At 34.1% G+C, this 12,838-nt stretch overlaps 1 protein-coding gene across 3 annotated transcripts in view; it reads left to right on the forward strand.

Moving 5' to 3' along the window:
- Nucleotides 1-12,564, forward strand: part of LOC129747669 (uncharacterized) — a 29,867-nt gene extending 17,303 nt beyond the window's left edge. For all 3 annotated transcript variants that reach the window (XM_055741974.1, XM_055741975.1, XM_055741976.1), the window contains exons 3-6: nt 6,849-7,103; nt 10,243-10,392; nt 10,637-10,800; nt 11,319-12,564. In XM_055741974.1, coding sequence (XP_055597949.1) covers nt 6,849-7,103; nt 10,243-10,392; nt 10,637-10,800; nt 11,319-12,476 — 1,727 coding nt within the window. In that variant the 3' untranslated portion in view covers nt 12,477-12,564. The remainder of the gene's footprint in view (nt 1-6,848; nt 7,104-10,242; nt 10,393-10,636; nt 10,801-11,318) is intronic.
- The last annotated feature ends 274 nt before the right edge of the window (nt 12,565-12,838 follow it).

Below are 12,838 nucleotides of genomic sequence, written 5' to 3' on the forward strand. Positions count from 1 at the left end.
TCGAATTTTTTGCGTTAGATAGATCAACCATCACACTATTATATCAAAAAATTTGAGCTTTCTGGAGTTTGTGTGGCCTGTGATACAGTAAATCTACGAAAATCAGACTTTTTGGACTTTTCTCATTCAAACTGCAATATCTCTGAAACTACGCTTGATTTTTTATTGAAATCTTGCAGAATGATTGTTGAAATATGAACTATGTCTGAAGTTTTCATAAAGTTCTATTGAGGAGATTAAAAGTTACGCGAGATGCAATATTTCAGGCATGAACCTAGAAATGCGATATCTATAGAATTTTGAACGAATTTTTTCATAGGAAAATCATATTCTCTGTTTATCAACCAGTAAATCTATTTCAACTAAAAAATCGAAACAATATCGCGAGATTCTGATTTCAAAACACAAATGGATCATTTATTCCATTTCATCTTTTCTTCATTGCTTTTGTCAGACATTTTTGGTCTGATTGGTGGATGTAAACGATATTGTTCTCATGAATCGTCCAAAATTCTATAGATATCGCATTTCAAGGTTCATGCCTGAAATATTGCACCTTGCGTAACTTTTGATCTCATCGATAAAACTTTTTGAAAACTTCAGCTATGCTAGCTTTATATTTCAACAATCATTCTGCAAAATTTCAATAAAAAATGTAGCGTAGTTTCAGAGATATTGCAGTTTGAATGAGAAAAGTCCAAAAAGTCCGATTTTCATAGAATTACTGTATCTCAGACCACACAAACTCCAGGAAGCTCAAATTTTGTGATATAATAGTTTGATAGTTGATCTATCTAACGCAAAAAATTTGATCAAAAAATATCATCAGAGTTAAAAGTTATGGAAGTTCAAAGTCGAAGTGACAGTGCGCGTGCTTCCAATTTCTATACAATTATGAACGGTACTGTATATCACAATTGAAACTTTTCTATGGAAAACCAATAATGAAAAAAAAAATATTTTCATAATTTCCATCGTAATTTGGTAAATCAATGAAAAAAAAAAATAAAATAAAAAAGGTTGTAATTTTGTCTATGCTTTACATATCTGTTGTGAATTTGTTACTTAACGGAACAATCTTAGAAGTCGAACTCCGTAAACTTTAAACCATGGTTACAATGTTGGAAAGAAAGATAAAAAAAATTCTATTGCCAGTGGAATTTATACGTTTCTAAAGTGTCTCCTGGAAAACTGATTCAACAATCGAAAATTTGACAACATTTTTAACTTTCCACCACTTGATGGCATTAACTGTTTTTTTTACTACTTGAAGAATTAAAATATGTTGATATATCAAGATAAAACATGATTCCATTCATATTTAGTTTACAAAAATCTTCTTCTTTTCTTCTATGTAGCTCAAATGAATCGTTGATAAATAGTCAGCAAACTTGAGCTCATCGCTCTCAGTAACTCAACAAAAGTTATTTAGTGAAATTCAGTCCAGTAAATTGCAAAATACATCTGTTCAAATTCGGCTGTTTTAAACTTAAGCCTTTAAGTTGAATTTAATAAAGCAGATAGCGCAGAAAATTTTCAGACAAGTTTTGTCAAAATAAATTTAAATGATGTTAGAAAGCCTAAAATACAACTAAAATCTGCTTATGTATTGATAAAAAATATAATGATTCAAGTGTCTTTCTTTTTCTTTTCCCGAATATTGCTTGTTTTTTGTGTTGAACATTTTGAAATTGCTCGGATTTTGCCAGGTTTTTGGTTCAAGCTTTTTTTATTTAAAAAAAAATCTAACAGAGAGGAAAATTTTGAAAATCTAAAAAAATAGAAGAAGAGTTCTAAGTTTTTATAGAAAGTCCAGCGTCTGCAAGTATTTTGTAACTTTTTTTTACCCTGGAGATCATTGCCATTTTGTAATTGCTGAAATGTCTGCTATCAGATGCTTCTTGAAAATTTGAGTTTTGATTTGTATGGTCTTCACAGGAGACTCTTTAGAGAATGACCATTAAGCCAAAAAGTGCTTCAAAAATTGATGATTATCATCAAAGATAACTTATTTTATTGAAGTCGTAGTGATAACCCAAGCAACCAAAAGTCTCGTTAAAAAGGTCGAACACAGCTTAATCAGCATAATCAATGTGCTGAAGTTCGTTTTATTCAGCCCAAAATTTAAGTTCTTATTCCATTACAGATTTGAACAGCCTTCTATTCAGCCCACAAGTAAACGTTTAATCAGCGAAAACAAAAAAATAATTTTCTTCTCCTCTCTTACTTTGGTCACCACCAGCCCATGTGGTGTTGACGGTTTCTCGGCATCCATCTTTATTCCTCTCATTCCTCTCCTTGCTCAACTGACACTTACTTAATTAATGTTGGCACGCACGCCAGTTCGTTCTGCTACACAATTATTTGATTCGCTTACTCAAGCAATCAAACTACCTAATGGAAAAAATTAGTCCTGGTACCAGATTTGAACCCGATCCTACGAGATGATAGCCAAACACGCTGCCACGACGCCACGCCTAGATGTTGCCATACCGGCAGCTAAAATTCGAAGTGGTTATAAGCTTCCTGAAATATCCGCAAGGGCAGCCAGCGGCCAGCAGCAAAGACGCATGTTGATTATTACTAAGAAACATTACGAAACGGCGTATAAATCAATCATCCGTAAAACTAATAGCTGTTTTAAAAAAATTGAATTCCATGATTATAACTGTTAAGCATAAAATTATACAAATTCTTGAGTTTATCTTGATATTTAATTAGTGAATTGCTTCAACTGACTTTCAATGTGTGATAAATTCGTGATAAGTAAATACAGTTGGACGGAATTTTATAAAGTCAAAATATTTACTATTTTCAAAAACAGTCATTTGCGAGTTAGCTTTAAGTTGTTCTGAGTTGAAGTTTCAATATAAATTATTCATTTCAACAACTTCCAAGCTCCAAAAATTGATTTATTTATTATATGCCCTTTTGTGATGTTCGTTCACATTTCATATTCATGAAATGGCGGACATGTCTCAATAAAGGCTATTCGAGGACCTTTTTGGAACTTCGAGTCCATAGAAGGCTATTTGAGACCCAATTTGTAACTTTTATTCTGAATGATGCCATTGACATGTCACAAAAAAGGCTATTTGAGAAACTTCTTGGAACTTGAAGTTTACATAAGACTATTTGAAGAACTTCTTGGAACTTGAAGTTCACAGAAAACTATTTGAGACCTAATTTGTAACTTTTATACTGTGTGAGTGCGATTGACATGTCACAAAAAGGCTATTTGAGGAACTTCTTGGAACTTGAAGTCCACAGAAGGCTTTTTGAGACCTAATTTGTAACTTTTACACTGTGTGGGTGCGATTGACATGTCTCAAAAAAAGCTAATTGAGGAACTTTTTGGAACTTCAAGTCCATAGAAGGTTATTTGAGGAACTTTTTGTAACTTTAATGCTCACATTCGAGAAAATTCGGTACCAATTCCCTTTAGAACCTTTGTTCAGCGAAATTCGAGCTTTGGAGGAACGAGTTTAAGTAGATATGAGACTTTTGGTTGCTTGGGAATCTTTTGATTGATAAGGCTATGATCATTTAGAATCCGTACAGTTACAAACGTGTGTATTTCATAGAAGGTTTCATAGAAGCTTAATCAGCTCTCGTCAGAGTTCCTAGAGAATTCTATTCAGCCCAAAATTTAAATTATTAAAGCAACTTTAAAGTTCATTTCATTGGCTGAAGAGAACGCTATACAGCCCTATCTATCTAAGAATATCTAAGAGTCTTCTACTCACCGAAAAAAAATCTGGTTGACAGATTGCTCTGACAACCAGATGACAGACTGCTAGGTTGCCGGTCTATCACGATATATCTCGTTGACTTCAATGTTAACTAAATTATATTTTTTACAAAGAAGCTTACTTACTTACGCTTTGGGAATTGATCCGTTACCCTCTAGGTTGTAATGCAAACTCGTTAACCTCTCGACCAAACCTGCTTTTATTTTCGCCACTGTTGGAAGTAGTATTAAAACTTCATTTCAAAAGTTATTTTGTGCAGATTAATTAAAACAGAGTGGTCGAAACCTTGGAGTTTTCTTTTATAAGGGACTTTCAAGGAATAAATAAGAAAGTTGCCGTATTCTCACCGTTCCGTTTTTTGGGGTACTGTTCACGCTGATATTCCGAAGTTTTTCCGACGACATCCTTTTTTCACACTGCCCAAATAAATATACTTACATAGATCGATCTCAGCTCAGTATACCGTATTTGCTAATCTAGTAGTGGGCATCGGCAAACAATTTTTGCTATCCGCCGGCACAGCTCCGATTCTTACTGCAACACAGCTTGATGTTGTTTGAATGGAAGTTGCAAGTCCTCGCGGAGGATCATTCGCTGACCAGATCCAGATCCGAGCCCCGATGCTCTTGAAGATTTTTTTTCTTCTCAGCGACATTTTGATCGCACTAAAGGTTTTCTTTTTCTTTTACTATTGGATTGTTTTTTTTCTTTTGAGAAATTGACAGACACACCTAGAAGTATCTTAACGGTGCGTTAGAAAGTGTTTAAGCGAACGTTTCGTTATCGATTATTTAACCTTTCAAAGGACGATGGAAGTTCCTGAGTAACTTTTACGTGACAAGAGTCACTTGAAGCTCCCGTGAAACATTTTTTCAGCCAAATGTGAACTTCGGAGTTCAATCTTTAAGTAAAAACGCGTGTTTTGGTTGCTTAGGTAGAAATCGGTTGCACAGATTGCGATCTATGAAACTGCTCACTATTAGTTATTTACTTGATGTCTACTAGTCAGACAACACTTTTTACCTGCCGGAAACGGGTTTACTGCATTGTTAAGGGGTCTATTTTCAATTATTCTCAATAAACTTAGTCATTTTACCCATATTTAAGATCAAGGGTCCCACTCCGATGCTTAGATTGAACTTCGTGAGCATCCTAGTGTGGCTCCTTATACTTCTTAATCATTTGAGCCGAAAAAAATCAGAAAAAATCAACGGTTCATGAGTTTTCAAGTCGACAATGAAGAATTTCCGAGGCGATGGTGCAAAATGATTTTTACCATGTCTTTTTGCATCGTAAATATCCCAAACACACGTTATTTTAAAAATCTGAAAAAATAGGCAAGATAGTTCTTTTTATAACCAACACAACGCTACTAAATTTGCATATCCGAGCTCTAGTAGCTCGGTAGTAGAGTTCATATTGCAATAATAAAAGTGCTTGCTTTTACAGACCACAACTGGTCATTTGAAAAGTTCATAAATTTTCGTTCCATGATTTTATAAATTTATTTTCATGGGGATCTAGAAATTTCGTTTAAAAATTGGCGTTCTGTTCAATCAAATTTAATTTCAACCGATAGTGATGAATACATAATGAAGAGACTGATAGGGTGCCCAATACTAATACTAAATTATAGAATAAATCATAAAACTTCAACATACTGGGGACCAAATCTGAGGTATATCAACTTTGACTTTACGCTTTTTGTTACGCTGAACACAACTCTTCTGATAAGTTAAATTTAATTTTTAAATAATTCTATGTAATTCAAAAATGACACTTTAATTAAATCGAAAATTAGATATTTACAAATTATATCTATTTTATGTTGAAATGCGGCTAAGCAAATTTCTGAAATCTCTCGTTGTTTGTTTTTTTTTATGTGAAAAAATGTTAAAAAAAAAATTAATTAAAAATAATTAATTTGGTTTTTATGTTTTTATAGAATAAATAATTTATCATCAACAAAATAACTATTTTCGTTCTTGAATATAAAGGGTTTTTATCGACATGGTCGATTTAAGATTCTTATCGACATGACTTGACATGAGTTTTCGACAAAAATAATATTCGTGATTTGAATGAAAAAGTCTGGGACGACTATTTTTAGAAACTTCATTGAGAAATCATGCCAAACATCCTAAAATTTAGTCACTTTACTCTCAAATAAGGTATATTAGCTTTAGAAATTATCTTTAGAAACGGTTTCTAAATCAAATTAAGAAAATCCATGAAATATTTAAAATAAAATAAATTTAGAATGTTATTTTTGACGAAATGTGTTTAAAAATCTGAAAAGTTTTGTTTTTTTTTATCTGTAAAATTTTTAAATCTGCAAAAATATTATTTTTTCTGTGATTTAAACAACCATGCAATGAACTTATACGAAACTTCAAATTAAAATGCATTTTTTCACCGTTTATTTAAAAAAAATAAAAGGGACGGATATGGTGGCTATTAAAAAATGGGAAAAATATGGATTAGTAAACTAGTATTGAAATTTAAACAAACTTAAAAAAAGTTGTATAAATTCATCCAGCAACACTGATGATAATTGCTTTACACATCAATCACATAGAAAAATTTGAAAAAAAGTAGAAAAAAAACATAAATGTAAATAGATTTCTTAAATTTTTTTGCTTTTTCATGCATTCTCATGCAAAATATTTATATAAAAAATATTGTACGTAAATATCTTTGAAAAAAAGGGTTGAAAATACAAACCTAAAACCTTCATTGGAATTAATTTTTTTTTCGCAGTGTTGTCAGAATTATTGTTGATTATTTGAGTTGAAATTTTACCTTTTTCCATGATTTTTTCAACTTCAAGGCTTTTAAGAGTTGCTTCCAAGTTTTTCAATTTGAGTGAAATTTTGTATTAGTTTCTTATTTTAATTAATGTCTCAATATACGAAGGTAGGAGCAGCAATATGTTTCGATTTGAAAAGCTCTATATAGCGCATACTTTTTGAACAAGACGTCCATTATTATGTGACAAATAAAATTTTTCCTCTAGAAGCTTGTCCGAGTCTCAATCATTCCAATTCACTCATCCGTAGAACTCCTTTTGTCATAAATATATTTTCTCATCAACAGTCGAATCATCAAGGAGCCATTCATCGGGGCCACTGGATGCCAATTTGCAAAATGGCACCGAATTGGTCGGCGGATGGCTGCGAAGTGGCGGCCGGACCTTTGGGCTGGACCATTTCGGCGGTCATCGGGCCAAGAATGAGTTGTTCCAGGTGGAGGAAGCAGCCGATGGACAGTACTTACTGGATGATGAAGGTGATGGTGGCAGAAGACGAAAACGGCCCCCTGGTGGACGAGGACGTGGGCGAAGCGCCAAAGGTAAGTTTGTATCATTTTCTGGAGAGTTCTTTTTTTTATCACCGGGTAATTTATAAAACGACCAGACAGTATTTCACGGTCATGCAATTATTTCAATGAATTATGACTGAAAGTTAAATTGAGTCTGGTGGCTTCTGGGATTTTTCTCATTCTTTCGGATGACTATAATTAATTACCAAAGTTGACGAAGTAATTTGAAATATATTTGATTCTTTGGTTTTGGCAGTGCTTTGCATAGGAGTTAAGTTTTGGAATGTTTAGAATGTATTCTAGGAAACTTAGGGAAACATTAAAGAAGGGTAATACATCAGCAAATGAAAGCAGTGTCAAATTAGATTGCAATCAACGCTTTGATCCCGATCGAAAACATTTTCAGCAAACGTGGAAATGGTTTTCTTGAGCTTCCTCACTAGTAGATTCACTAAATTCCTCACCATTGAAGATATATGCACTAATCCATACTTCCATATGTATGTCGCATTTCTCATGTTGAACCGTTTTTCCTACCAACTGTAAAATCCATAAAAGATTGACGCCAAATGTGCAGGTTCGAGAAAGGATTTAAAAGAAACAGTTCAACTCGTTAGTGTTGAACTTCTTAAGTGCTCAAATGAAGGAATAGTTCAAATGATATGTCAAACTTAAAATATTACAAAATTGATTTCATCTCAAAAACTATCGTTTTACGGCCAATGACAAAATGTCGATTCTCGATTATTGACTCTTGTTGACTTCAGAAAGCTTTGAAAATACTTATGTTTCATGTGCACTGACTGTAATTTCAAGCTTTGGTGCATAACTACTCTTGGGACTGGGACGGTGGCTCGCATTCCCTCTAAGACAGACGGCGTAAAGCTAAGAACGGGACCATGCCAAATCGTTTCCATCTGCCTGCATGCATAACGATTGTGGCAAGGTGCCACCAACTTCTAGAACTAAGAGTACACATTTGTCGTGATGCACGAGGCAGTGATCCGGAAAACGTGGGTCGAAAAAAAATAGTTTAGTTTCAGTGATATCGATTTTTCGATCTAAAAAAATATAAAAGTAAAATCCTTTAGTTATAAAAATTGTCAAAATTATCAAAATTGTGAAAATTGTCAAAATTTTCAAAATTGTCAAAATTGTCAAAATTGTCAAAATTGTCAAAATTGTCAAAATTGTCAAAATTGTCAAAATTGTCAAAATTGTCAAAATTGTCAAAATTGTCAAAATTGTCAAAATTGTCAAAATTGTCAAAATTGTCAAAATTGTCAAAATTGTCAAAATTGTCAAAATTGTCAAAATCGTCAAAATTGTCAAAATTGTCAAAATTGTCAAAATTGTCAAAATTGTCAAAATTGTCAAAATTGTCAAAATTGTCAAAATTGTCAAAATTGTCAAAATTGTCAAAATTGTCAAAATTGTCAAAATTGTCAAAATTGTCAAAATTGTCAAAATTGTCAAAATTGTCAAAATTGTCAAAATTGTCAAAATTGTCAAAATTATCAAAATTGTCAAAACTGTCAAAATTGTCAAAATTGTCAAAATTGTCAAAATTGTCAAAATTGTCAAAATTGTCAAAATTGTCAAAATTGTCAAAATTGTCAAAATTGTCAAAATTGTCAAAATTGTCAAAATTGTCAAAATTTTCAAAATTGTCAAAATTGTCAAAATTGTCACAATTGTCAAAACTGTTAAAATTGTCAAAATTGTCAAAATTGTCAAAATTTTCAAAACTGTCAAAATTGTCAAAACAGTCAAAATTGTCAAAATTGTTGAAATTGTCAAAATTGTCAAAATTGTCAAAATTGTCAAAATTGTCAAAATTGTCAGAATTGTCAAAATTGTTAAAGTTGCCAAATTGTCGAAATTATCAAAATTGTCAACACTGTCAAAATTGTCAAAATTGTCAAAATTGTCAAAACCGTCAAAATCGTCAAAACTGTCAAAATTGTCAAAATTGTCAAAATTGTCAAAATTGTCAAAATTGTCAAAATTGTCAAAATTGTCAAAATTGTCAAAATTGTCAAAATGGTCAAAATTGTCAAAATTTTCAAAATTGTCAAAATTGTCCAAATTTTCAAAATTGTCAAAATTGTCAAAATTGTCAAAATTGTCAAAATTGTCAAAATTGTCAAAATTGTCAAAATTGTAAAAATTGTCAAAATTTTCAGAATTGTCAAAATTGTCAAAATTGTCAAAATTGTCAAAATTATCAAAATTGTCAAAATTGTCAAAATTGTCTAAATTGTCAAAATGGTCAAAAGTGTCAAAAATGTCAAAATTGTCAAATTTGTCAAAATTGTCAAAATTGTCAAAATTGTCAAAATTGTCAAAATTGTCAAAATTGTCAAAATTGTCATAATTGTCAAAATTGTCAAAATTGTCAAAATTGTCAAAATTGTCAAAATTGTCAAAATTGTCAAAATTGTCAAAATTGTCAAAATTGTCAAAATTGTCAAAATTGTCAAAATTGTCAAAATTGTCAAAATTGTCAAAATTGTCAAAATTGTCAAAATTGTCAAAATTGTCAAAATTGTCAAAATTGTCAAAATTGTCAAAATTGTCAAAATAATCAAAATTGTCAAAATTATCAAAATTATCAAAATTGTCAAAAATGTCATCCTAGTTGTCAAAATTGACAAATTTGTCAAAATTGTAAAAATTATCGAAATTGTAAAAATTGTGAAAATTGTCAAAATTATCTTATTTGTCAAAACTGTCAAAATGGTATAGATTGTGAAAATTTGTGAAAATTGTCAAACAGACAGACAGACAGACAGACAGACAGACAGACAGACAGACAGACAGACAGACAGACAGGTGGAGAATGTTTTTTTAGGATTTTGAATTCCTCTTATGGCTTGTTTTGGTTTTTATGAACATTTGTTTTGAATTTTGCTTAATGTAAACTCAATTTCAGAGGAAACTTCCTTGAAAGAAGCAAACTATGGAAAACCCAAAAACGTATTTATTAGAATTCATAATAAATTCATGCATTGATTTACTTCACTTTATGGCCTTATTTATAAATTCCAACCCAACAACACCAACAAAATTAAAAAAAAAACTTTAAATTCTCCAGGTGAAATTAGCATTAATTGGATTAAATTTGACTCTGATTTGCAGCTCACTGTGTGTTTGTGTCTCATTCCAGTTCTAAACTTTCTCCCGGTTCCGGTCGATGATGAGTGCCTTTCGGATGATGGCCTCCGGACTGGCCAGTGCATGAACGTGTACGAGTGCCGCATTCAGGGTGGGTCAGCACGTGGCCAGTGCGCTCTCGGATTTGGCGTCTGCTGTATTTGTAAGACTTGCTTATTTATTCATTTACGACTATAACCAGGGACCAAACTTTATCCTTCCGAACATCCTGTAGCCTTGTTTTGGGGGTGGGAAAAAAAATTTCCTCCAAACAAGGGACGCTGTAAGCGAATTTCGAAATTTCAGAATGTATGCATAAATTCGGTTTTGTTTGTTTCTCTCTCATTTTTTCGTTTTCTTCGGGTGGAACCGGACACACACCTTCGTTGGACCCGAATTGGATGCAGTTACGGCCACCTGTGACCAAGAGATGGCAAACAACATCACCTACTTCGTGTCCCCCGGTTTTCCGGCTCTGCTGCCCAAGGATATGAGCTCCTGTAAGCTGAAAATCAAGCTGATGAACACCGAGATTAGCCAGCTGAAATTCGATTTCATCCACTTTGCATTGGTAATTGGAATGTTTTAATTGCTCAGAGTTGCCAGTTGAAATTGGAACACGACAATATAACAATTTTGACAGTTTTGACAATTTTGTCAATTTTGACAGTTTTACAATTTTGACAGTTTTGACAATTTTGACAATTTTGACAATTTTGACAATTTTGTCAATTTAAAAAATTTTGACAATTTTGACAGTTTCGACACTTTTGACAACTTTGACAATTTAGACAATTTTGACAATTTTGACATTTTTGACAATTTTGACAATTTAGACAATTTGAAAATTTTGACAGTTTTGACAATTTTGACAATTTTGACAAATTTGGCAATTTTGACAATTTTGCAAATTTCGACAATTTTGACAATTATGACAATTTTGACAATTTTGACAATTTTCACAATTTAGACTATTTTATAAATGGGATAATTTTTTCAGAATTCATTTCATCTGGCAGCACTATATACAAACTTTTGTTTCGAAAAACTACACCACTGAAGTTGTTGTTTTTTTTTTTCCCCTCACAGGGTCAGCCGAATCGCCGGACCGGAATCTGCGATGGCGATGTGTTCAAGCTAATTGGCGGGGTGTTGCCGTTTGACCTGTGCGGGTTGAACAGTGGCCAGCATCTGTACTATGACCTGACGCCCCAAGCTCGCGCTAACGAGGATATCGAAATGGAGATGGTTTTTTCGCCGCGGTCCTTTACCCAGCGGCTGTGGGAAATAAAGGTGACACAGATTCCGTTCAGCCAGCGAGCTCCCAGCGGGTGTATGCAGTATTTTACCGGGAGCAGTGGTGTTTTTCAGACTTTTAATTTTGCAGAAAACGGGCGTCATTTGGCGAACCACAATTATAGGGCGTGCTTCCGGCAGGAGAAAGGGATGTGCTCGGTGGCCTATGAACCTTGCGATGATCAATCGTTCCGGATTGGGAATCCGATTGGTAATGGAGCTATGATTGGCGGTTCACCAGGTTCTGTACCAGGAACTGGTGCTGGAGGAGTTCCTGGTGCTCCTGGTGCTGGCGTAGGAACGCTGGGGCCTGGAGGAGTACCAGTTGCTGGTACGGTGCCAGGAGTTCCAGGTGGAGCAACAGGAACCTTTTCGGATCCGTCACTAGCAGCTGACCCCTTAGCTCCAGCAGCAGATGTTCCTGTAGCGGATGTTGTTCCTCCACCAGCAGATGCAGAAGCAGACGATGGCCCGGGCATTTTCGACTCGCCAGCAGATGAGCCAGCAGCTGACGAACCAGCAGCTGATGAACCTGCTGCTGATGAGCCGGCTGCGGATGATCCAGAGGCGGAAGAAGGATCCGGCGGAGGAGATGGAGGTGGATTTTTCAGCAGCTTCTTTCCGTCGTTCTTTTCAAGGTCCTTCCATGGATACTCCCATCGACAGGCTCGATATTCGAGACAACTCTTCACCTCCTCCTGTACAGATCGAATTACGCTTCCCTGCATAGTGGAAGACTTCATTGGAGTGGGAATGGGCGATCTTCCGCGATGTCTGCCGGTGCACTGTGGCAATTCTCTCTGTCCGGCTGGAGTTTCGCCTTGTCGGATCGAGACCACGGTTACGCCATTCGCCTTGGGCATTCATTTTGGTGAGGGTTTGGACAAGGGAAGTCCCGAAGACAATATTGGAGCCTGTTTGAGGTACAGTCAAATTCCTTGCGCAGGATGATCGGAAATAGCATTTATTATTTGTACAGAGTTTAGGTTATAATTTATGAATGCGAGTTTATTTATATGTTATGCGTGATTTGAGTGAATAAATGGATCTATCTTCTTTAAATGAAAAGTCATCAAACACTTAATCTTTTCGATTTTCGTGCTACAACCTATCAGTATTGTAAAAATATATATTTTTTAAGTTTTAAATTTTAATCATTAACAGTACTACTTATTCACCTGAGGCAGATTGAAAACGAGGGACAATTATCATAGTATCTCTGCACGGCTCATCATCAAAAAACGCACATTGTCTGGCGTTTGGCCAGGGATTGAAGAAAATTGCCATAAGATGGGTAAGGGAATTGGAAACGA

This window comes from Uranotaenia lowii, chromosome 2, assembly GCF_029784155.1.
Source record: "Uranotaenia lowii strain MFRU-FL chromosome 2, ASM2978415v1, whole genome shotgun sequence".
Lineage (NCBI taxonomy): Eukaryota > Metazoa > Arthropoda > Insecta > Diptera > Culicidae > Uranotaenia > Uranotaenia lowii.